Below are 27175 nucleotides of genomic sequence, written 5' to 3'. Positions count from 1 at the left end.
GATTGAGGGACACTTGACCCAGCTAACCAAGAGAAGCAACCCAAATGATCAGGGTCAGAAATGAACAAGAAGACATTATAACAGATATAAAAAATAAAGATAAAAAATAAAACCCTGAAAATCATAAGGGACTGTTTTGAAAAACTGTCTTGTTTGAAAAAACCGAAAAGAAGTCACTCAGTTCTCTTTCTTGTAGACAACATGCACATTAGTTTGTTTCTTGATCCATTCTCCTGGCCTGTATCTTGAAAGGAGAACTGTGGGTATCACTTGTTCTGGTATGTAAGTGTTCATTGTCAGTGTGTTCCTTATTTTCAGTGTTGTTTATGTACTCAGTGGCCCTTTGTGTTTTAGTAATTTTGGCTTCCGATTCCTTTGTAGAGTCTCTTGGCTATGCTCATCTCTCTTCAGGCTAAAGTGTTGTTCTCTGTTTTTTCCATAGGTTTGATTTTAGAATACAATTCTTGTAATGTTCTTTATATTCTGGATAGCTTTTCTTCTTCCTTGAGGTACGGCAGAGAGTTGAGTGGTAAACAGCAGCTTAGGTTGGATGTCATAGCCTCTTTAGGACTTGGAATGCATTTCTCCAGGTTCTTTTGCCTTTCAGAGATCCAGCTGTTATCCTAGTAAATGTATTCTTTCACTTATAGATTTTATTATTCCATGAGTATTTTGTTTTCTGATCTTGTCCAATTAGTAATATATATTATATAAATAATATATAATTTAGATAAGATTAAGAAGTTATAGCCTTCTTGAAGATAATATTTAAGCCATTGCCTGGGGATTTTTCTCCCTCATCTATGCCTGTAATTTGAAGATGTGGTCTTTTCACCTTGTCTAACATTTCCTATATGTTTTCTTCCCACAGATTTTTTTTTCTTATTTTATTTCATATTCTTAGCTTATTTTGTCTAGATCATCTACCTTATCTGTAAGTCCTTATATGCTGTCTTCTCCTGATTCACTCTATTGAAAGTTTTTCTTTTAAGTTTTCTTTTTGGATACTTGGTGCTTTAAATTCTGTCTTAATTTCTGCGAGAGTCCTCTTCCCTGTTTCTCTTTATTGAATCCCCATTTCTAATCCTAGATTGTTGTGTTATTTCCATTCTTCTGATGTTTTTGATTTCTTGAGCATCAAGCACTCATTCTCCTTAAGTTCACTGTCTTCTATGACCCTGGGGTGCTTCTTCCTGCCTTGTAAGAACATTTTGTAGTCTTTGAAGAAGTTTATAACTCTTCTTCTAAAATCTGTGTCCTCGTGCTCACCTAAGCAATATGTAATGGCAAGTATTTCTAGCCATCTTGTTGGACATTGAGGGGAAATGCCAGCGTGCTCTTTTATATTGGTTATTTTTTCTATGAGAATGGGACATAAGATTTTTAGGAGAAAATCCAGGCTTGTCCTAGCAGACAGCCCATCTGCAGCAAAATTAAATGTTGTTTTATTAGGTTTGTGTATCTGACTTCATAACAGCTTCCTTTATTCTTTTCAGTTGTAAAACAACTCTATATTCTTTTAACTCAAACACATTGTTTTTCTTTATATTAACCTTTTTCTTTGATTTTGAGTTCATTTTAATGTGGTTAGAAATGAACATCTTTAATTTTCATGAATTTAACTAAACCATGAAGAAAATAACCAAGGAACTGTGAAACACATGATTAATTTGTGATAGAATTCAGTGATGATAAAAGATGCAATATGGTCATTTGTGACAATATGAATAATGTTGAGTTTATGAGTACAGAACAATTAGAAGGAAGGCAGGAAATAGGCTGAGAATATCAGATGAGACTGCATATCAGTACACACAGAGAGGGGCATCAAGTCCCCTGAACGTGTGTGATGGGCGTGGAGGTTGTATGAAGGGAGAAACCTGGCATGGACCTTGTAGAGACAGATGAGGGACTTGGGGGGGGGGAAGATGCTGCTCTCTAGGGGCCTCTACAGGTCTGCAGTCTCTCCATCCTGGTGATGTCTTCTTGGGGAAGATAGATTAGCTTGGGTGACAGGCTATCCCCCAAAACATTGCTCTGTGGGCTGTACCAGAAAGTCAGTTTGAAGAAGGTCAACTGTATTCACACAGAAATCCTGTTTTTACAAGCCAGACTCTAGCAGATGGGATTGGACATCATTATTTTAGGCATAAAAAGACAAGTCCCACATTCTGTGTGTCCAAACTTCTTATGCTCTCAGACTGACTTACCTATATCAGCAGCACTTCTGACCAAGATCCCTGGACCTAGTCCACTCTGCTTAGTGGTAAAGCAGGACTGCTCTGATATTACAGGTGGCTTTGGCCACCTATCTACTCTTTCAAGACACATGCCTCAACTTTGGAAAACAGTTTGGCAAAGGAGAGACTTGAGGAGAGAAAGGTTGATTTTGTGCTGCAAAATTGTTTCATTCCCAACCCCCTCAATCTGCCCCTATAAACGGTCACAGCCTCCTCATTATCTGTTATACTCCCCAATTTGCCAGGAGAGTAAGTCTGTCTCTCAGTGTGTGAACTAACAAATGCAGTCCTGTTTGTTAAAGGTCAGACTTCTATCACTTTTCTGTCTTCTGTCTCTTTATGCTGCCTCAGAAATCCAAGAATGTCAGATGTTGAACCTAAAAGATTATAAACCAAATTAGAGATATAATTTTTACCCATTTGCTGGTAATCACAGGAAATGGAAACCTGGAGGAACATTGACCAATGGATACTCTCCATTTAAAAGATGAATAAGCCGGGCAGTGGTGGAGCACGCCTTTAATCCCAGCACTTGGGAGGCAGAGGCAGGTGGATTTCTGAGTTCGAGGCCAGCCTGGTCTACAAAGTGAGTTCCAGGACAGCCAGAGCTACACAGAGAAATCCTGTCTCGAAAAACAAAACAAAACAAAACAGAACAGAACAGAACAGAACAGAACAGAACAGAACAGAACAGAACAGAACAGAACAGAACAAAACAAGAGAGAGACGGGGGGGGGGTGGTACTAATGCTGTCCTGAACTCAAGGGAATAAAGATCTCAAATGGCAATGGACTGACCAGGGCTGAGAAAGAAAGACATAAAGAAGACAAAGTAATAGCCGGGAATTGGACAAATAGCAAGGATCAGGTCTGTCTAGGGTCGGGGTAGGAGAATTTTACTTTACAAGATCTATTATGTTGGGCTGGAGAGATGGCTCAGTGGTTAAGAGCACTGGTTACTCCTCCAGAAGTCCTGAGTTCAATTCCCAGCAACCACATGGTGGCTCACAACCATCTGTAATGGCATCCAATGCCCTCTTCTGGTATGTCTGAAAACAGCTACAGTGTACTCGTATACATAAAGTAAATAAATATGTTTTTTAAAAGATCTATTATGTCTAATGGAGACCTTCCCGTCTTCTCCTTCCTTTCCCTATTTGTCCTCCTTATTGTGGTCCTTACCTTTGACCCCCAGCCTGGTCACCAAAGCCCTGCCTACCTCTATTTTCTCCCATAATTGACTATTGCCACTTTTACTTAACCAATAGTTTTAAATTTTGGAGACCAAAGTTTACACAAGGAATACTGGTGTATGTGGGAATTTGCTTTTCTAGGGGCAGCCAGGACTTGGGGTATAGAAGTTATCATTTAAATACATAGGAGCACCAGACCAATCCCCAACAATAATGAGTGGTAATTATTTTTTTCTTCTTCAGGACATGTTGTCATTCTGGGATGTGGCTATATATTTCTCTGCAGAGGAGTGGGAATGTCTGGGTCCTGCTCAGTGGAAACTGTACAGGGACGTGATGCTGGAGAATTACAGCAACCTTGTGTTCCTGGGTGAGGATGACTTCCATGATGAATTCTTAATTAATTGTCAGCATGAACATTGCTCCCTTTGTGCAGTATATCATGGGAGCTTGTGCTTTCAACAGGGAGGTTCATAGGGCTACCTGTAAGGAAAATGAACATTATTCATGCAACTTAGAACTACTTCTTGTGTTCATACCACCCTGTTAAATGTATCATTTATATTAGAAAATAAGTGGTATGCCTTAAAGAGACTGTCACACACTTCAGTTTTAAAAGTTCTCCCTGTAAATGAGGGATATGAAGCTTGGAACCCATGAACTCCAAGTTCCCCCCAAGCATTCTGATGTGCCCAGCAGAAAACACATGAGAAGTAATCCTCTATACTCCTCTTTTTGTGCCTTCTCATCCTTGTACACACAATCTTGGAGGGACATCTTATTTCCCAAGAGAACATAGTAACAATGTTGTCCCCTTTTCCCATAAATAGGTCTTGCTTCTTCTAAGCCATACCTGGTCACATTTCTGGAACAAATACAAGAGCCTTCAGATGTGAAGAGACAAGCGGCCATCACTGTGCATCCAGGTGAGTCAGAAGGAGGGTGTCAGAGAACAGAGGAGGGAATTTTCAGATACAACATAAAGCCATTGAGACACAATATTTTGGTGTACATCATCTTTTAAAGATCTAATTTTCTCTTTCCTTCAAAGGAGGACATCCTGTAACATATAGGATGTGTTGGGTTCCATAAGCTTCGTTTTCTTCTACCATGAGAGTAACTTGTGTTTCCCAAAGCAGCTTAACCTCTGTCCTTTCCATGTAATCTTTAACTTGGCTATTTATGTTTTTCATAAGATATGTGTACATGTATTTTTTAAAATGATGATTTTTCTCTATCCCCAGCTAGCTCCCAAATGAATGAGACAGAGACAATAGAGTTATTTGATAAGCTTTACAACATAATTCCTGGGCAATTGATAATTGATTCTAATCCTCTAAATTAATCTGACTGCCTCCCAGTCAAAATCCCCATGATAGTTGCACTTTACTATTGGTCTGATTCTCTGGGCTTCACATATCTTTTCATGTGTCTCTGGACCCTGTTCTCACAGCTATCTGCCCCTTTCTCCCTCTTTCTGCATGTTTGTGGGTGTGTGTTCTGTGGGTGTGTGTGTCTTCTTCCTTGGGCTGCCAGAAGTCCCAGCTCTATTCTCTCTTCAACCCAGTGATTGGCTGACTAGCTTTTATTGGCAAGTCAGAAAATAAATGGTGAACAATATATATACAAATATCAGACAGGAAAGTCTGAAAACAAGCATTGCAATGACATGAATGGACAACAAAAAGATATACAGGCAGAAAAATCAGTGTTTGAAAGATAGTATCATCTTTATACAATCCACAAAAACATTGTGTCCTAAGACTTGCGTCTAGCGATGTGTCTCCTCAGGGCTGTGTCCAAGACTCTGGCGCTGCCCTGGAGGGCGCCCTCGGGTCCCGCGCCACAGGGGAATGATGGTGAGTGCCCCACACTTCTCTACCCATCCAGGCTGGGCACCAGCGCTATATATATATATATATATATATATATATATATATATATATATATATAGTTTATTCAGGTGTTTTCCAAGTTACACTACTTTATACTTTCTTTTTAAGTAATCATAAAACTTTTGTATTTGTTTAATGGGTTGATTTGCATTTGTATAATGCTAATGAGGGTTTTCATAGTTGATATGTTCTACTTCCATGTGTGAGTCGGGTTAAATTCCTTTGTTTCCATGTTCTATGTGGTCATAATTCAGTGGAAGTTTACATGACTTTCACCTATTCTGTGTTGTAAATTAGGCTTCAGTGAATACAGATAGAAATTTGAATGTAGTATATCATTTTTATAGACAACTGGAACTATGAGTTAATGTTTGTTTTTAAAATTAGCATTGTAAATATACAGAATATTACTCTGCTTACATTCATTTCTCAACCCTTCCTCACCAGGGGGAAAATGCTATACATGCAAAGAATGTGGCAAAGGCTTTGAGCACAAAAAAGTATATCAGAATCACCGGAGAATTCATTTAAGAGTGAAGTCCTACAAGTGTGAAGAATGTGGCAAGTCCTTCCGTTTTCCATCATTACTTTCTGCACATAAAAGAAATCATACAGGACAAAAACCCTACAACTGTGAAATATGTAGTAAAGCCTTCCACGTTCCTTCATTGCTTTCTGTACACAAGAGAATTCATAGAGTACAGAAACCCTACAAGTCTGAAGATTATGGCAAGACCTTACATTGTCCATCATTACTTTCTCAACACAAGATAGTTCATACAGGAGAAAAACCCTACCAGTGTGAAGACTTGGGCAAGGCCTTCCGTTATCCATCAAGACTTTCCAACCATAAGAAAATTCATACAGGAGAGAAACCACACAAGTGTGAAGTATGTGGCAAGGCCTTCGATTATCCATCAAGACTTTCCAACCATAAGAGAATTCATACAGGAGAGAAACCCTACAAATGTGAAGTATGTGGCAAAGCCTTCCATGATCCATCAAAACTCTCTCAACACAAAATAATTCATACAGGAGAAAAACCCTACAAATGTGAAGTTTGTGGCAAGACCTTCCATTATCCATCCATACTTTCTAAACATAAAATAATTCATACAAAAGAGAATCTCTGCAAGTGTGATATATGTGGCAAGGCCTTCCATTATCCATTATTACTTTCTCAACACAAAATTGTTCACACAGGAGAAAAACCCTACAAATGTGAAGACTGTGGCAAGGCCTTCTATTATCCATCAAGACTTTCCAGACATAAGAAAATACATACAGGAGAGAAACCATACAAGTGTGAAGTATGTGGCAAGGCCTTCTATTATCTATCCATACTTTCTAAACACATGATAGTTCATACAGAAGAAAATCCTTACAAGTGTGAAGTATGTGGCAAGGCCTTTGATTATCCATCAAGGCTTTCCAATCATAAGAAAATTCATACAGAAGATAAACCACACAAGTGTGAAGTATGTGGAAATGCCTTCTGTTTTTCATCATCACTTCGTAAACACAAGATAATTCACACAGGAGAAAAACCCTACAAGTGTGACATATGTGGCAAGGCCTTTGGTTCTCCATCAAGACTTTCCAAACATAACAAAATTCATACAGAAGATAAACCATACAAGTGTGAAGTATGTGGAAAGGCCTTCCACTTTCCATCATTACTCTTGGTACACAAGAGAATTCATACTGGAGAAAAACCTTACAAGTGTGAAGTATGTGGCAAGGCCTTCTATTGTCTATCTACACTTTCTGTACACAAGAGAATTCATACTGGAGAATATGCCTACAAATGTGAAGTGTGTGGCAAAGCCTTCCATTGTCTATCAACATTGTCAGTGCACAAGAGAATTCATACTCAAGAAAAACCCTACAAGTGTGAAGTATGTGGCCAGGCATTCCATGCTTCATCAAAACTTTCTCATCACAAGAGAATTCATTCAGGAGAAAAACCCCACAAATGTGAAATTTGTGGCAAATCATTCTATTATCCATCAAGACTTTCCAAGCATAAGGTAATTCATACAGGAGAGAAACCGTACCACAGTCAAGCAAGTGGAAAGACCCTTGATTATCCTTCAAGACATTCCAAACCTAAGACAATTAAGACAGGAGAAAAACCAAACAAATGTGAAATATGTGGAAAAGCCTTCTCCTTTCCATCATTACTTTCTATACACAAGAGAATTCATATTGGAGAAAAACCCTATAATTGTGAAGTATGTGGCAAGGCTTTCCGAAATCCATCAAGACTTTCAAACCATAAGAAAATTCATACAGGAGAGAAACCATACAAGTGTGAAATTTGTGGTAAGGCCTTTGATTATCCATCTTTACTTTCTAAACACAAGATCATTCATACAGGAGAGAAGCCCTACCACAGTGAAGTGTGTGGCAAGGCCTTCAGTTATTCATCAAGAATTTCCAAAGATAAGAAAATTTGTACAGGAGAGAAACCATAAATGTACAGAGTATGTGGAAACACCTCCCATTTTTCATCATTACTTTCTAACCACAAAAGAACTCATACAGTAGAAAAATCCTACAAATGTGAAGAATGTGGCAAGGCCTTCTATAATCCATCAATACTTTCCACCATAAGGAAATTCATTACATGAGAGAGAGCATACTAGTGAGTGAGAAGAATGTACAAATGCCTTCCATTTTCCATCATCACTTTCTAAACACAAGAGAATTCAATACAATAGAGAAACTCTACAAGTATGAAGCATGTAGCCTGGCCTTCTATTGGCCATAATTACCTTCTCAACACAAGAGAACCCATTTCAGATGTGAGCCCCTACAATTGTAAAGTACAAGTCCTGTCCTTTAGAACTTCCCAGATTCTTTCTACTCATTTCATAGCCCATTCTGGGGAGAAACATTACACATGTGAGTAATGGGGAAAAGCTTGCTCTACAAAGTCATACTTATGTCTTGCCAAATTAACTCACAATGTGGAGAACATATACAAATGCAAAGAATATGGGGAAATGCTCAACAAAAACTTTAGGGATCGTCAAAGTATTTGTTCTGGAGGAAAAAAAAAACCCATATGAATGTAAAGAATCTGTCAATTAATTTAGAAGTCCCATTGTATGACCAAACATGGGATGATTCTTACTGGAGACACACATTACAAATGTGAATAATATTGAAAAACCTATTACCAGTCTTATGATCTTAACCAACACTAAAGAATTCATCTGTCAAAGAAACCATTCAAATGTGAAGAATGTGCCAAGGTCTTCTGGACTTACTAAGTACTTTTGAATCACCTCACAATTCATACTAGACTGAAATGCCACCTGTGAAAAATGTTGCAAACCCTTTAATAAGCGTTCTTATATTTCTCAACATAAAGTAGTTCAACCTGGAGTGAAGTACAAATGTTAAAATGTTAAAAAAAAAACTTAACACTTCTTTAGACTCTAAAATTTATCGAAAGCTTCATGCTGAATAGAAGCCTATGAGTTGGGGCATGTGGTAAAGCCTTTGGAACAATCATGTCATACAAAGCATTCATACAATTATGTCAAAAGTGGAGCTGTTAGACTCTGTGTTTGTCCTTGAAGACTTGGAGCTGATAGTCCTTGCTGTCTCCCCTTTGGGGCTTGCAATCCTTCCCCCAACTCTTCCATAAAAGTTGCCAATCTACATCCTCTGTTTGGCTCTGTTTGGTTCTGCATCCTACCAGGTAAGCTGCTGGGTAGAGCCTCTCAGAAGACAACTATGCTAGACTCCTGTCTGCAAGCATAACAGTATCATTAATAGTGTCAGGGTTTGGTGCTTGCCGATGGGATTGGTGTTGCACATAGTTCCTTCTACTCACTTTAAGCTTTGGGAAGACCAGCCCCCACCCAGAGAATATTGGATCCTTGGATAAAAATCACAGACACAATGCTCAATTTCAACCTGCCTTTTTGGCTCAATTGTTTGGTGCTTTTAATATCCCTTGGATAGTGTGCCCTTAACTCAGCACCTCTTAATCTGCCCTTAACTTCTTGTTCAACAACCCAAAACTGCCCTCAGCTTAGTTGTGTTTCTAATCTCTCAGCTGGGGAAGCAATCTATGGCTGTTCAGCCCACGATCTCAAATGGCTGGTCACCTTTTCTCCCTCTGACACATGTCGGGGAGCAAAACCCTTTAGCTTGCCTGTAGGGACCCAGTAGTCCTGCCTCTTTCCTTCTGCCCAGCATTTGGACCCTAGCATCTTTATTGAATGATCAGGAACCAATTGGGGAACTGGACCTCAGCATCAGAACCAGCTGTTACAGATGGGTCTCTATGGATTGGCCATTCCCTCAGTCTCTGCTCCATGCCCTATCCCTGCATTTCAGATAGATAGATAGATAGATAGATAGATAGATAGATAGATAGATAGATAGATAGATAGATATAGATATAGATATAGATATAGATATAGATATAGATATAGATATAGATATAGATATAGATATAGATACATACATATATGTATATATATATATATATACATATACACACATACATATACACTGATATAGTGGTATGAACTGAAGAATTATTTTATAATGGCAGGGTTAAACTTGAAACTTGCCTTTAAAGTACACTTATAAGAGGTAAGAAATCCCAGAATTTCTTGTAGACAGGATAAATTTGGGGTCAAAAATTTTGTGAGTGGTTTGGTGCCCCTATTGCTCCAATGGGGTTCCTGCCTGGCTACAGGAGGTGGCCTCTTCCACTTCCATATCCCCAGTGTTGTGAATCACAACTAAGGTTACCCCCATTGATTCTTGGGTACCTCCCCTATCCCATACCTCCCTCATGTCTTCAAGATGCTTACCACCCCATCCCACCCACCACCACCACCATCAGTTGTAGATTTCCAGTCTGATAGCATTCTGGCCACCTCTCCCATCCCTTCCAATACCTCATCTTGGACACCCCCATTCCTCTCCCCATCTCCCTATCTCACCCTGTTTCCTCCCTCCATCTGCCTCCTATGACTGTTTTATGTTCCATTCTAAGTGAGATTCAAGCCTTCTCGCTTAGGCCTTCCTCCTTTACTTTCTTTGGGTAGCATATAGCATGAAAATCCTGTATTTTATGGCTTATATCCACTTATAAGTGAGGACATAACACACATATCCTTTTGTGATTGGGTTATCAAACTCAGGATAATATTTTCAAGTCCCATGCATTTGCCTGCAAAATTCATGATATCTTTATTTCTAATACCTAATTAGTATTCCATGGTGTAGATGTACCACATTTCCTTTATCCATTCTTCAGTTGAGAGAGATCTAGGGCATTTCCAGTTTCTGGCTATTACAAATAAAGATATTTTGAATATAGTTGAGCAAGTGCCTTTTGGGATGGTAAAGCATCTTTTGGGTATGTGCCCAGGAGTGGTGTAGCTGAATCTTGACATAGAATTAGTTCCACTTTTCTGAGAAACCTCTGAATTGATTTCCAAAGTGGTTGCACAAATCTTCACTCCCACCAGCAATGAACAAGCATTCCCCTTGTCCACATCCTTGCCAGCATGTGATATCTGAAGTTTTTTTTTTTTTTTTTTTTTTTTTTTTTTTTTTTTTTTTTAATCTTAGCCATTCTAGTTGGTGTAAGATGGAATCTCAGAGTTGATTAAATGGGTCTTGGCAATTTGAGCTCTGTTGTGAATTCTCGTTTAGCTCTGTACTCCATTTTTAATTGGGTTATTTGGATTGTTGGTGTCTTAGTTAGGGTTTTACTGCTGTGAACAGACACCATGACCAAGTCAAGTCTTATAAAAACAACATTTAATTGGGGCTGGCTTACAGGTTCAGAGGTCCAGTCCATTATTATCAAGGTGGGAGCATGGCAGTATCCAGGCTGGCATGGCACAGGCATGAGCTGAGAGTTCTATGTCTTCATCCAAAGGCTTCTAGTGGAAGACTGACTTCCAGGCAACTAGGGTGAGGGTCTTAATCACACACCCAAAGTGACACACCTATTCCAATCAGATCACACCTATTCAAAAAAGGCCATACCTCTAGATGGTGCCACTTCCTGGTCCAAGAATATACAAACCATCACATTCCACTCCCTGGCCCCCATAGAATTGTCCAAACACATGAGTCTATGGGGCCAAACTTAAACATAGCATAATGCAATATGCATTTAGTCCAACTTTCAAAGTCCTCATAGTCTATAGCAGTCTCAACAATGTTAAAAGTCCCAAGTTCAAGGTCTCTTCTGAGATTCATCCAATCAATTAATTGTAATCCCCAAAGCAAGTCAGGAAACCAGCTGGGCAGACTCCAAACTCTGCATCTCCATGGTCAATGTCCAAACAGTCTTCAGATCTTCATTCCTTTTTCATCTTTGTTGACTGCAACAAACTGCTTTCTCCTGGGCTGTTTCCACTCCCTGTTAGCATGTATCCCATGGCTCTGACATCTTTAACATCTTTGAGTCTCCAAGGCAATTTCAGAGTTATAGCTTCTTGTTTCAGTGTCTGGGATTCCACTTGATCTTTTGGGCTCCTCCTAAGGGTTGGCATCACTTCTCCAGCTCTGCCCTCTGTAGCACTCTAAGCTCAGGTTGATCCACTCCACTATGGCTGCTGTTCTTGGTGATCATCCTGTGGTACTGACATCTTCAATATACTGGGATGTTCCACTACAACTAGGCTTCACCAATAGCCTCTCATAGGCTCTCTTCATGGTGCCAAGCCTCAAATCCTTTGGGTGAGCCCTTCAATCCTGGGCCATCAACTACAGATGAGGCTACACCTTCTCAATGGCCTTCCATGACCTCTCACAGTGCCAAGCCTCAGCTGTTCTTTAAGACCCCTTCATGCCTTCAAAACCAGTACTAGCTCGGTGGCTCTTACACATTACCAAGTCCAACTGCAGCATGGGCTACAACCTTAGCTATCTCTGGAACACAACTTCTTTGTGCTCTCAGAAAACACTTCCCAGAAGATTTCACCTCAGTGATGCAGTCTCTTCTTAATCACCACTAATTTCTTAGCTCCAGCTAACTAGCATCAAATGTCCTAGTAACACCTTCTTTAAGCTAGAGTCGCATGGCTGGAAGTGCTTTTCTGCTGGTTGCTGGGGTTGAAACATGGCCCACTTGTTGCCTGTACACTGATTTTGAACTCAGAAATCTACATGCCTCTGTTACCTGATTTTTGGGATTTAAAGCATATATACCACCATGCCTAGACCTAAGCTTTTCTCTACTTGGAACTTGCTCTGTACCAGACTGGCCTTGAACTCAGAGATCTACTTGCCTCTGTCTCCTAAGAACTATGTCTCAAGATCTGGTTCAAAAGTCTGTCTTCCAGCCTCAAGATCTGTATCACAGGGGTGTCCTCTATCTCTGGATTGTAGTTCATTCCAGATTAAAAGTCCACATGAAAAAAAAAAACACTGGTCATAATAATGCCTGACATGATATAACTATCTCCTGTTCTACTGCAAAAGCATACACAATATGTTCAGCTGGGTGGAATCTTGCCCTGAGGTCACCACTCCCTTAGTTTCATTTAATATTCTTGCCACAGGATTTAGCTCCATTCCACTTCCTGATGTCTCTTTAATACTTGAACCATACATTTTGTATTTTTCCTTTCTAAGTTTGCAATATTTGATCAAAATGCTCTTCATGAGAGGACAAAGTCACTGCTGGGCTTGCTTGAGACTCTGTTTATCCGTGCAAATAATCCAAATTTCTTCACTTTAGCCTTAAACAGACTCTCTGGACAAGGGAAAAAAGCAGGCATATTCTTCACCAAAATATTACAAGAACAGTCTTTAGGCCACATACTAAAATTATTTTCCTGTGAAACCTCATAAACCAGATCCCCACAGTTCAAATATCCTCAGCACCATCGTCTTCCATAATCCTACTAGGATGACCCATTAAATTCCACTTAAAGCATTCCACTGGTTTCCAAAGTCCCCAAATCCACACTGAAAAAAAAGGTCAGGCCTTTCACACCAATACTCCCCTCCTGGTACCAACTTCTTAGGTTGGGTTTTATCACCTGAAGAAATAACATGACTGGCATAAGGTTTTACTGCTATGAACAGACACCATGACCAAGGCAAGTCCTATAAAAACAACATTTAATTGGGGCTGGCTTACAGGTTCAGAGATTCTGTCCATTATCATCAAGGTCGAGCATGGCAGTAGCCAGGCAGGCATGGCACAGGCAAAGCTGAGAGTTCTATGTCTTCATCCAAAGGCTGCTAGTGGAAGACTGACTTCCAGGCAACTAGGGTGAGGGTCTTAATCCCACACCCACAGTGTCACACCTATTCCAACCAGATCACACCTATTCCAAAAAGGCCACACCTCCAGATGGTGCCACTCCCTGGTCCAAGAATATACCAACCATCACAGTTGGTGTCTAACTTCTTGAGTTCTTTATATATTTTGGATATTATACCTCTGTTTTTTATGTAAGGCTGGTGAAGATTATTTCTCGATCTGTAAGCTGCTGTTGTCCTATTGACAAGTGCCCTTTGCCTTACAGAAGCTTCTCAGTTTAATGAGGTCCCATTTATCAATTTTTTGATGTTAGAGCCTAAGCCATTGGTGTTCTGTTTATGAAGTTGTCTCCTGTACCAAGGAGTCAAGGCTATTCCTCACTTTCTCTTTTATTAGATTTAGTAGATCCAGTTTTATGTTGAGGTCTTTTGATCCATTTGGACTTGAATTTTATGCAGAATGATAGATATGGATCTATTTGTACTTTTCTACATACAGACATCCAGTTACACTAGCTCCATTTGTTTTTCTGTCCATTGTCTGGTTTTGCCTTCTCTATCAAAAATCAACCCAAAATGTGTGAGCTTATTTCAGCATCTTTGACTCATTCCATTCATCAACCTGTCTGTTCCTATATCAATACCATGCAGTTTTTATTACTATTGCTCTGTAGTATAGCTTGAGATCAGAGATGGTGATACCTCTGAAATTTATTTCATTGTTCAGGAATGTTTTTACTATTCTGCTTTTAGGGGTTTGTTTGTTTTCATATGAAGTTAAGAATTGCTCTGTCAAGGTTTGCAAGGAATTGTGTTGTAATTGATTTCATTGAATCTGTAAATTGCTTTTGGTCATTTTCACTATGTTAATCCCATAAGCATGGGATATCTTTCCATCTTCTGATATCTTCCTCCATTTCTTTCTTCAGTGACTTGAAGTTCTTGTCTTACAGGTCTTTCACTTGCTTGATTAGAGTTTTACCAAGATATTTTTATATTATTCATGGCTCTTGTAAGAGGTGTTGTTTCCCTAATTTCTTTCTTGGCCTGTTTATCATTTGCATAAAGGAGGGCTACAGATTTCTTTGAGTTAATTTCGTACCTAGCCACTTTGCAGGAGGTGTTTATCAGTAGTAGGAGTTCTCTGGTAGATTTTTTTGGGCATACTTATGTATACAATCATATCATCTGCAAGTAGTGACACTTCAAATTCTTCCTGTCCAGTTTATACCCTCTTGATCACCTTTAATTGTCTTATTGCTCTCTTGTGTTTGGATGAAATATTTTATAGATGTCTATTAAGTTAGGTCCATTTGATTCATAACATCAGGATGCCTGTTAGTTTCATTATTTCTCTGTTTAGATTTTGTCTGAATGACCTGACAATTGGTAACACTGGAGTGCTGAAGTCTCACACTATTAATGTGTGTAGTTCTATAAGCTTTAGCACTGTTTCTTTTACAAATATAGGTGCCTTTGTGTTTGGGCATTGATCAATGTTCAGAATTGCCATAACATCTTGGTAGATTTTTCCTATAATGAGTATGAAGTGTCCTTCCCTGTCTCTTTTGATTAATTTTGGTTGATTAAAAAAAAAGGTTTATTTTATTAGATATTAGAATTGCTATTCCAGCTTGCTTCTTGGGTCTGTTTTGTTTTTTTGTTTGTTTGTTTGTTTTGTTTTTCGTTTTTTGGTTTGTTTGTTTGTTTGTTTGTTTGTTTTTTGAAAAACTTTTTTCCAGCTCTTTATTCTCAGGTACTATTTTTTTTTATTTTTTTATTACTGAGGTGTCGTTCTTGAATGCAGCAGAATGATGGATCATGTTTTCACATCCATTTTGTTAGCCTGTTTCTTTTTATTGGAGGGTTGATTCCATTGATGTTGAGAAATATTACTGGTTGTTACTCTGTTATTTTGATGGTAGTGGTGTTAGTGTATGAGTTTGTGTTTGTGTACTTCCCTTGTTTTTGCTAGTTTGGAATTATTTATTTCCTGTGTTTTCTTAGAAGTGGTTATCCTCCTTGGGTTAGAGTTTTTCTTCAGGTATTTCCTATAGTGCTAGATTTGTGGATAGATATTGTTTGAATTTGGGTTTGTCTTAAAATATTGCGTTTTCTCCATATATGGTGATTTTGAGTTTTGTTGGGTATAGTAGTCTAGGTTGGCATCTCTGAGGTTTTTTTGTTTGTTTTTTGTGTTTTTTTTAGAAATTGTGAGATACTTGTCCAGACCATTTTAGCTTTTAGAGTCTTTGTTGGGAAGTTGGTGTAATTCTGATCAGTCTGCCATTCTATGACACCTGGAATTGTCCCCTTGCCACATTTAATATTCTATCATTGTTCTGTAGATTTTGATTATTATGTGGCAGGATGATGTTCTTTTCTGGACCAAATTGGTGTTCTAAAACTTTGTATGTTTATAGATGTGGGGACGTGGACTGTGCTAGGAAACTTGGTACAGCTGAGTGGGTTCAGAATCCTCGGCATCCAGCTGAGAATAGTAGGTGTTTCACCTGCTCCCAACCAGTTTCCTGGCCTGGGACATGTGGTTATAACGCCCCACAGAAAGAATGTGATCACAGATCATGTAACACAAAACAGAGAGTTCTCTGTGCTAAAAAAAAAAAAATTATCTAGATGGGCTCTGAGGGTTTAGCCAATAGGTTTCCCTTCCTGGACATTCCTTTCTACACTCCCACCATGAGCCCTGCTTAAGTGATTCCTCAAGCAGTACTCTTGCAGTATCCTCAACCCCTATAGTTCCGGGAAATATTTGATTCCTCTTTTCCACAGGATTCCCTAAGCTCCAAGGAAAAACCTGGCAGAGACTTCCAACCTGGACTCTCTGACTGATATTTGGCTATGGGTTTGGGCCTCCATTCTCCACCAGCTTTCAGAAGAAGGCTTTCTAATGATAATTGGACTAGACATATATCTATTAGAATACTGTGGTAGTAAATATGCATGGCCCCCATAGACTCATGTGGTTGAATTTTTGTCCCATAAAGAATGGTACAGGCTGGAGAGATGGCTCAACAGTTAAGAGCACTGACTGCTCTTCCGACGGTCCTGAGTTCAAGTCCCAGCAACCACATGGTGGCTCACAACCACCCATAATGAGATCTGACACCCCCTTCTGGTGTCTGAAGACAGCTACAGTGTACTTATTACAGTATAGTAATAAATAACTCTTTTTTTTAAAAAGTGGCACTAATAGGAGATATGACCTTTTGGAATAGGCATGGCCTTGTTATAGGATGTGTGTCATTGTGGGGGTGGGCCTTGTGTTCTATACTCAAACTATGCCTAGTGGTGAAAATAGTCTTGTTATTTTAAAAACAAAAACTCTACTTCAATTTTACCAATGAAGACCCAGAAGTAAGATGTTTTGGTAAAGCCTGCCAGCTCAGAGAGCAGAGTACTAGGGACAGCATACCATGGCATGGATAGCATCTGTGATGCTGAGAAGCAGGAGACACATCCTTCCAGAAGACTCATCATCAGGAATAAGGAATTGCCTGCAGCAGGTCTGGATGGTAACATCTCAGAGGCTGTGGGCATCTTTTTTGTAAAAATGTTGTTTCCATTTTTCCTGACCTTAGCTCTGAACAAAGGCTGTAGAGATTTCATTTGTGCATGGCTGCTTTTCAGTTGGCCTTGGTATGCATAACTATTCTATTATATCTGATTTTCCTATTTCTTTCTCCTTCTGCTTTGGCAAATTCTGTTCCTTGATATAATGATTTTTTTGTTTTTGTTTTTTTTTTTTCAAGACAGGGTTTCTCTGTGTAGCCCTGGCTGTCGCATGCCTCTGCCTCCCAAATGCTGGTATTAAAGGTGTGTGCCACCACCGCCCAGAGATTTAATGATTCTTTTTTTTTTAATTAGGTATTTTCTTCATGTACATTTCCAGTGCTATCCCAAAAGTCCCCCATACCCTCCCCCCCACTTCCCTACCCACCCACTCCCACTTCTTGGCCTTGTCTTTCCCCTGTACTGAGGCATATAAAGTTTGCATGATCAATGGGCCTCTCTTTCCACTGATGGATGACTAGGCCATCTTCTGATACATATGCAGCTAGAGACACGACCTCTGGGAGGTACTGGTTAGTTCATATTGTTGTTCCACCTATAGGGTTGCAGGTCCCTTTAGCTCCTTGGGTACTTTCTCTAGCTCCTCCATTGGGGGCCCTGTGATCCATCCAATAACTGACTGTGGGCATCCACTTCTGTGTTTGCTAGGCCCTGGCATAGTCTCACAAGAGACAGCTATATTAGGGTCCTTTCAGCAAAATCTTGCTAGTATATGCAATGGTGTCAGCATTTGGAGGCTGATTATGGGATGGATCCCCGGATATGGCAGTCTCTAGATGGTCCATCCTTTTGTCTCAGCTCCAAACTTTGTCTCTGTAACTCCTTCCATGGGTGTTTTGTTCCCAATTCTAAGAAGGGGCAAAGTGTCCACACTTTGGTCTTCGTTCTTCTTGTGTTTCGCAAATTGTATCTTATATCTTGGGTATTCTAAGTTTCTGGGCTAATATCCACTTATCAGTGAGTACATATCATGTGACTTCTTCTGTGATTGGGTTACCTCACTCAGGATGATGCCCTCCAGGTCCATCCATTTGCCTAGGAATTTCATAAATTCATTCTTTTTAATAGCTGAGTAGTACTCCATTGTGTAAATGTACCACATTTTCTGTATCCATTCGTCTGTTGAGGGGCATCTGGGTTCTTTCCAGCTTCTGGCTATTATAAATAAGGCTGCTATGAACATAGTGGAGCATGTGTCCTTCTTACCGGTTGGGACGTCTTGTGGATATATGCCCAGGAGAGGTATTGCGGGATCCTCCGGTAGTACTATGTCCAATTTTCTGAGGAACCGCCAGACTGATTTCCAGAGTGGTTGTACAAGCTTGCAATCCCACCAACAGTGGAGGAGTGTTCCTCTTTCTCCACATCCACGCCAGCATCTGCTGTCACCTGAATTTTTGATCTTAGCTATTCTGACTGGTGTGAGATGGAATCTCAGGGTTGTTTTGATTTGCATTTCTCTGATGATTAAGGATGCTGAGCATTTTTTCAGGAGCTTCTCAGCCATTCGGTATTCCTCAGGTGAGAATTCTTTGTTTAGCTCTGAGCCCCATTTTTTAATGGGGTTATTTGATTTTCTGGAGTCCATCTTCTAGAGTTCTTTATATATGTTGGATATTAGTCCCCTATCTGATTTAGGATAGGTAAAGATCCTTTCCCAATCTGTTGGTGGTCTTTTTGTCTTATTGACGGTGTCTTTTGCCTTGCAGAAGCTTTGCAATTTTATGAGGTCCCATTTATCGATTCTCGATCTTACAGCACAAGCCATTGCTGTTCTATTCAGGAATTTTTCCCCTGTGCCCATATCTTCGAGGCTTTTCCCCACTTTCTCCTCTATAAGTTTCAGTGTCTCTGGTTTTATGTGGAGTTCCTTGATCCACTTAGATTTGACCTTAGTATAAGGAGATAGGAATGGATCAGTTCGCATTCTTCTACATGATAACCACCAGATGTGCCAGCACCATTTGTTGAAAATGCTGTCTTTCTTCCACTGGATGGTTTTAGCTCCCTTGCCAAAGGACAGACTCTTAAACTGACAGTGTAGAGAAGACTGCATTGCCACTTGAAAAAAAAATCAGGAAGGTGGATGCACACCATGTACAAAAGCTGACACATGTAGGCTGGAAACTCACTGTTACAAACAAACAAACAAAGAAAAAATGGAAACATACGGGGGAAATCCTTTTCATGGTGGGTTAGGAGATGGCTCTGTGGATTTGACACCAAAATCAGAGTTAACAAAAGCTGCCAGATAAAAGCTCCTACGATGGCCAGAGTGCACAGTGGAGATATGGAGTCAGGTACAGGGTGGGGTGAGGGTTGGGAATTGGGGGGAGGGGGTTGGGAGAAACCATACAATTTGACTGACTAGCAGTCAGAGTACTTCTTTATTTATACAGAACTCAATAGGTGTCTCAGTTAGGGGTTTACTGCTGCGAACATACACCATGACCAAGGCAACTCTTATAAAGGACAATGTTTAATTGAGTCTGGCTTAGAGGTTCAGAGGTTCAATCCATTATCATCATGGCAGAAGCTCAGCAGCATCCAGACAGGCATGATGCAGGAGGATTTGAAAGTACTGAAGGGAAACAGAAGGGCAGCTAGGAGGATGGTCTCCTTGCCCACCCTCCTCGATCACTAATTGAGAAAATGTCTTACAGTTGGATTTCATGGAGGCATTTCCTCAAGGGAGGCTCTTTTTCTGTGATACTCCCAGCTTATGTCATTGACACACAAAACTAGCCACTACGGCAGGTATAGATTCATATTGTTTTAAAACATAAACCATATCACTTTTGTTCCAGGACATGAGTTTTAACTTCCTCTTAAGTCATAAGTTTAGTCATCATTGATAAACCATGACATAACAGAGTTATCTTTTGCAATAATTTACCCCCATCAACCCTATAACCAAACTTTTAAGAATCTTGTGGTTTTAAGGGCAGTAGACTGAGTCTAATTATGGTAGTTTCCCTTTTTGATTTTATTTATTTATTTATTTATTTATTTATTTATTTATTTATTTATTTATTTATTTGAAATTCTGGTTTGTTTGTTTTCCAAAAATATTTCTTTTGGCCCTAAGCATTTTGTTTTTGTTTTATGATGCCTTGTTTTTCCTTATCTCTCTGAGGCAGTTGTTCTTCCGCAGGTCCATATCTTTGCTCCCTGACCTATCTCTTTATTTCCTGATTTTGTTCTTTCATCAGCTCCCTTATACATCTTGTTTGTCTTGATAGTCACTTAGGAGGTTCAGTGGGCATGGGCACATAAGTGGCAGACCGTCTCGTAGGATGATAGCAGTGCCGTCAAGATCTCCTAGTGTGGATGTAAGAAATGTCCAATATTCACCTGTGAGATGTTTAGCTGGGCACCTCTTCCTCAACAGTAGGAGCATCTTCTCCTTTGGCAGAGGTTACCTTTTCATGGTTTTCGAGGTGCAGGAAGAATGGAGAGCTGAGATGGCCTACAAGTTAATATATAGATTTTTTTCATTTATAAAATCTCTGTCCCCATTTTCCATAAGGGTGACACATCCAAACAGGCATATTTGTGTGGAGGAGGGCAGAGTGTGGTGTTTGGACCCATCCTCAGGGACAGTTCGTTATTCTTTACAGCATGGTCTGCATCTGCTGTCACCTGAGACTTTTTCTTTTTGCCATTCTGACTGGTGTGTGGTGGTTTTGAAAGATCCTGACAGAATGAAAAAGGTCACAGAAGCCCTGAAATTGGCAAAATAGATTTCATTGTTAGCAGAAGTAGCTTCACTGATTTAGAAATATAGAGGTGCACAATGCTCTGGCCACTCCTTGAACCCTTGTGTCTGCCAATGTTTTGACCGTTCCTTGAACCCAGGTGTGTGCCCACTGCTGCACCTCACTGCCAGGTGTTTGTGATATTGGTTGCTGGGAAAGAGTCGAAAAATCTCCCCAGCAACCACAGCCGGGCCAATCTTGAGTTGCTACACCTGCACCAGACTCTTTCCTTGTACCCCTCCCATACCCATTTCTTGAGAATAGACATTGTTTAGATCTGGAAAATCCCCTACTCCCCCCTTGGCCTTTCCCCCCTAAGGGCCTATAAAAACTGGGACGCCTTTCCCCTCGTGGTCGACTCCTCTACCCCTGTGGGATATCTGCGTCGTCCCCAGAGCTCTGGCTTTCCCCGAATAAAGCCTCATGTGGTTTACATCAAGCTTGGTCTCTCGTGAGTTCTTGGGGAACCGCTAATGTCCTAAGGCCTGAGCAAGGGGCTCCTCTCGGGGTCTTTCAGTTTGATTTGCATTTCCCTGATGACTAAGGATGCTGAACATTTCTTTAGGTGCTTCTTGGCCATTCAATATTCCTCAGTTGAGAACTTTTGTTTAGCTCTGTTAATAGGGTTATTTGATTCTCGGAAGTCTTGAGGAGTACACTTGGCTCGAGCTGCATATGTAGCAGAGGATGGCCTTGTCAGGCATCAATGGAAGGAGAGGTTCTTGGTCCTATGAAGGCTGGATAGATGCCCCTGTATAGGGAAATCCAGGGTGGAGAGGTTGGAGTGGGTGGGTGGGTGGAGGAACACCCTCATAGAATCAGGGGGAGGGAGGATGGGATAGGGGAAACAGGGAAAGGGGGTAACATTTGAAATGTAAATAAAGAAAATATACAATTAAAAAAAAAAGCACAGTCTGGCTCACTGATGTGACTAGTCTTCTTAGCCAGCTTATCCTAGGGACCACACCACTTACCTCTGCTTTCTGAGGCTGGAATTCCAAGTGTAATTCCAAGAATGATGTCCCACCCTCCTGACCTTGCGTGACTTCAGGGATTGAACTCTGGTCCTCCTGTTTTAGCCACTGAGCTATTTCCCCAGCCCTCCCCCTGCTTTCACAGGACTCTCATTCCTTCCACAATTTGTAGTCCGTGTATCCAGAACCTTTTATGTTCTAGTTCTCAAAGGATTGAATTCTGATCTTCTGCTGTTGGAGCCTCTGAGACTGTCTTGATGACATGGGATGAGGGGTGTGATGAGGATAGACTTGCTTCCTGTACAGACATTCAACTAACCCCTTCCCTGAAGCCCCACTCTTCCTTCCTGGGCCTTTCTGTGACCCTGTGGCCACTTGCTGCTTTGTCTTCCACTGAGTGAACTGAATGTAAGCAGTTACAGGCCTCTAAGCTGATTATCACCCCGCTCCCAGTTTGTACTTTCACTTCCAACATATGTGGGTGCCTCCTAGTTAGATCCTCTCTCACTTTTTAAAAATAAAATAACATTATGATGTGATTACATTACTTCTCATCTTTCATTTCCTTCCACCAAAGCACCCCATGTCCTTTCCAGCCAGTCCTTTCCCTCTTCCCCCACTTTCTCTCTAAATGGTTGCCCCATTTTTTGACAAATACACACACACACACACACACACACACACACACACACACACACACACACACATATATATATATATATATATATATATATATATATACTCATTAACATATTAATACAACCCAATGAGACTATTTAGTGTTGATTGTATGTGTATGATTTTAGGGCTGCCCACATGACATTAGATAACAATTAGGAAGGTCATCTTTGGAGAGACTAATTCTCTTTCTCTGACTTAATAAGGAGTCCTATTTGTGAGAACTGAAGCCAGTGCCAAATATCAGAAATCTGACCCAAGGCAACAAGCCTGGAGGCCATCTCTGAGACATCGACACCATGACTCTGACATGGACACACGCAACAGTGAAGAACTGGGTTAAGGTTGCTTTCACAGGAAGAGAGTGCAGTGTCAACTGAGTTCAAGGGTCTCGAGTAGATAAGGGTAATTTATCCAATTACCATCATGTGGTAAAACACTTATGAGTCTGAGTATGTTAAAAGTGAGATATGTAGAGTCTGAAGAGATGGCTCATTGGTTAAGAGTATTGACTGCTGTTCCAGAGGACCCTGGATTCCCCGCACCGACACGGCAGCTCACAACTGTCTGTAACTCTAAGATCTGACAACCTCATACAGGCATACATGCTGGCAAAACATACCAATGTGCATAAAATAAAAATAAATAAGATATATTTTTAAAGGGAGATATTTAGTAACTCTTCACATATGGCATGTTTGGGCGTACATCCATTAATTGTTTAATCAGAAAAACAAAGCCATTTCTTTTTTAAAAAGTAAACTTAGAAAATAAAAGCAATGGTATTTTGGGAAACAAATCAATGAGTTGGAGAAAGGTAATAAACTGTCTAAACTAAGAGGAGACATTAGAAGTTTCAAAGCGTTTCCTAGAATATAAAAATGAGAAATGACTTTCTTTGTGGGGTTTAATGGACATGCTGTAGATTTATAACACTCTGAGAAAATTAGAGGCATTCAAATCATTTCATTAGATTCAAAACGTTCTCAGGTCTGAGTGTTGATGGTTCTAATCAGGCAAAAGTACACAAATTATCTGCTCACAGCCCAGTTGCCCAAACTTGCATTGGCACCTGATTTACATCCATAAAGCCCCAACCCTGGTAAATTGGGAGTTTGCAGTGGCCTTTGCGACTTTCTTCACATTATCACAGTGACCCTCTCTTTTAAAAAGAAAAATTGCGAGGCCAGCCTGGTCTACAAAGTGAGTTCCAGGACAGCCAGGGCTATACAGAGAAACCCTGTCTCGAAAAACCAAAAAAAAAAAAAAAATAAATAAAAAATAAAAAAATAAAAATAAAAAGAAAAATTGTTGATTTCATTTGTTTACATTTCAAATGTCCCCCTTTCCGGTCTCCCCTCCTCAAACCCCCATCCCATCATCCCCCTTGCCTCTAAGAGGTTGCTTCCCAACTTACCCTCTCCTGCCTCACCACCCTAGCATTCCCCTATGCTGGGGCATTGAACCTTCACAGAACAAGGGCCTCCCTCCCATTGATGCCAGATAAGGCCATCCTGTGCTATATATGCAGCTGGAGACATGGACCCATCCATGTGTAGTCTTTAGTTGGTGGTTTAGTCCCTGGGAGCTCCAAGGCAACCAGTTAGTTGATATTGTTCTTCCTATGGGGTTGTAATCCCCTTCAGCTCCTTCAGTCACTCCTCCAACTCTTCCATTGGGGTCCGTGGGCTCAGCCCAATGGCTGGCTGTGAGTATCTGTAGAGTGCCCTCTGGTAATTGCCTGGGACCAACAGGCAAATTGGATAGCAGACAGTCTGTGACACGAATGGGTGAGGCATCCCATGAATCGTATATTGGCTTTGTAGACAACTTAATTTTGAAACATGAGTAGTGAGGAAGATCTATGGGATGACCTTTGTTTCTGATGTTCTTTCATTCCATGTTGTGTCCGGCCAGCAGACTACAACCTGGGTTCTAGCCTGGAAAGGCATTTTGGAAACCTGGAAGAGAAGAGGGGCTAGGTGGCGAGAGAAAGGAATGTAGCCAAGACAATTACTCTGATCAAGGCTCAAATTTTATTGTTGCGACACTAGTTATGAAGGAAGGGGGAGGGGACCCGATTCCCGCCGAATAATCTCGGGTCCAGTAGAAAGGTGCACGTGTGTGGCTCCTCAGGTTCCAGCAGTGGGCGTGGCAGAACAAATGAGCAGGAAGCTCCACCCCTGAGCAAGCAGGTTTCAGGCTGGGGGAGGAGAGACTACATTTCCTCCCTTTTATTAACAAAACTTAAAAAAAAGAAAAAACTGGCCTGAGGGGGAAAAATTATCTATGCTCAATAGTTCTGCCTGGAATCTAGGGCTAAAGAAAAAACCTGCTTCCCTGGGATTCTTTAACTTTTCTTATGGTAAACTGTATCTGGCTAAGACTGTTATCTTAGTAAACAACTAACTGAAATGCCTGGAGCTGTAGGCTCTGACTTTATAATGCTAATTAGTACTTGGTAGGTAACTTTCTAGTTGAATTTTAAGTAGGGCGTTGGAACTCTGGCTAAGTTTGACTGAACAAATGTGAAATACACTATAATAAGAATAACACTAAGTTGATATTCCTCCGCATTTTTGGATGATAGGTGGGAAACAGGGAGAAGGCGTTCAACCGGCTCTGTAGTACAAGGCCAATTGGCTTTTTTATTTTGGGGTGGGAGGCAGTGAAGACAGTACGGTCTCCAATCTCTCTCCCCCCTATTAATTAAGTTAAATAAGGCAGCGCTTAACTGAGGTGATCAAATGATTTTCTCATCCATAGACGGGTGGGCTTTTAACCTTGGCTTGGGTGGACATTGACCCGATTCCTCCCGTGGGTACTGTTAAGACCCACACCTGTGGCTCTCGGTACCTTTTGGGGAGGTGAGGCAGAGCCGAAAAATATTTTTGATTTTTAGCCAAAATATGATACCAACCTCTTTTAAACCGGGTTTATTCACAGGAAACTCAGAAATGGTCAAGCTGGACCTTCCCCTGCAGTGCTCTCTGCACCAAGCGATGCCCATACTGAATTTGTACGATCACAAACCAGTATGCACAGTTCTGAGTGCTGTGCAGCTCCTAAAGGAGAATTATCAACCTCAGATTTAGCAAGACCTAGGCAAGAATTATGTCATTAGTAACACCACGACTTGTGGCTAAAATAGGAGCTGGAAGTCGTTCCTCCTCATCCCTGTTTTTTCCACAGCCTAAGGAGCTAAGGACACCTTGCAGTAACAGCAAGGGTGAAAAGCCAGAGGTCAGCTAAGGGACTAAGCCTGTCTATCAAAATAAAAATCAATCTTTATTAATATAGAAATATCTACTTTTCTAGCCCTCTAGGAAAACCTAAATTTTAAATCAGACTGAAGGCCACGTGCTGGAATGTCCTGAGAATGGAGATAACAGCTGCCACCTGCGTGCTCTAGGGGGGTGGGGATGCACATCCGCTGGTCCGGCTCGAGAATGTTGATTTACCTGCTTGAAAGACAAAATCTCGACAGTGAGAAAGTAGGAAAGCAGAACTTCTTTGGGGGAAGTCCAGGTACTTTATTCAAATGCAAATTGTAAAGCTGAGGCTAGTCTCCAGCCTCCTGTCGGGGAGCTGGCTCAGAGAGTAGCTTTTTTTGGAGCCTGAGTCCTCAAGCCGACTTTTAAGCAAAAGAGGAATTTTAGTCCTCAAGGTGATACTTTAAAAGATTTAGAATCTGTGTTCATCTGACGAATTAATTTATCTGGCAGCCACTGCGCTCTATCTTTATCTCGTGAAAAAACACAAACTGAGCCCCTACCCCAATTTAGAACTGGATCTGGACCCTTTCATTTGTTAGTCAGGGGGTCCTTCTATTTTATCAATGTATTAAGTGACCAATTGCTCTTTAATAGCTTTTTTTTTTTTTTTTTTTTTTTTTTACTAGCTGTAAGGCCAGCAATCCTTCTGAGGTTAGGGATCTAGGGGGAGTGGGGGATGTGCTCTGAATTAACTTTGCTAGGTAATTTAGAATATAGGAATCTCTAACATTGGACTGAATATTAGACCAGTCTAAGATTGAGTTAAAATGATTGGTCACACTGAAGAAAAGAGAAAAATCATTATGACTCTATTAAATGACTAATTTTACTAAGTCTGAATATACAGTCTCTGATGTACTATTGCCATAAAGTTAAAAGGCTAGAAGCTAGTCTAAACTGGAAAAATGACAAGTAAGGATGGATCTAAAACATAAATTCAATTTAGTTTTTTAGTCAATTCAATCAGGACATGAGTCAACTTACCTACCAGCTCGTCACACAAATTTACTAATATGCTTCTGCAGCATTCTGTGGAGAAAACCTGTTTTTCCCTTTTCTAATAAGGTAGCTGTTTTAGGGTCAATCTATAAGCCAATAAGTAGATCCCTTTAAGATACTATAAAGCATTTATTAAACTCTTTGACATTAAAATATTAAATTTTGAAAATAAAGGTAAGACTTCAATAGTGTGCATGGGAATGCACTAAATAGTATGCATGGGGATACAATTTCTCTCTTTTTTGTCTTTTAAGAAGTTAAAGTTTTAAAATTTTACAATACCTAAACTTTTGAATTAATAACTAGTT

General features: G+C 40.3%; 1 protein-coding gene across 8 annotated transcripts in view; it reads left to right on the top strand.

Annotated features, from left to right (window-relative positions):
• The window catches only part of Zfp458 (zinc finger protein 458), a 53362-nt gene that overhangs the window by 14580 nt on the left and 11607 nt on the right, over positions 1-27175 (top strand). For 6 of the 8 annotated variants that reach the window (NR_155551.1, XM_030247260.1, XM_030247256.1 and 3 more), the window contains exons 2-4: positions 3676-3802; positions 4263-4358; positions 5775-9039. Coding sequence is in view for 7 of the 8 variants with exons in the window: in XM_030247256.1 (XP_030103116.1) it covers positions 3676-3802; positions 4263-4358; positions 5775-7804 (2253 nt within the window). In the remaining variant the exon portion in view is untranslated. Of the gene's footprint in view, positions 1-3675; positions 3803-4262; positions 4359-5774; positions 9040-22799; positions 22834-27175 lie in introns of those variants that run through there. The other 2 variants (XM_030247257.1, NM_001001152.2) reach the window with 2 other exon arrangements.

The sequence above is a fragment of the Mus musculus genome, chromosome 13 (assembly GCF_000001635.26).
Source record: "Mus musculus strain C57BL/6J chromosome 13, GRCm38.p6 C57BL/6J".
Taxonomy (NCBI): Eukaryota; Metazoa; Chordata; class Mammalia; order Rodentia; family Muridae; genus Mus; species Mus musculus.
The sequence above is the reverse complement of the archived record's forward strand: the minus strand, read 5'-3'. Positions and strand labels throughout refer to the sequence as shown.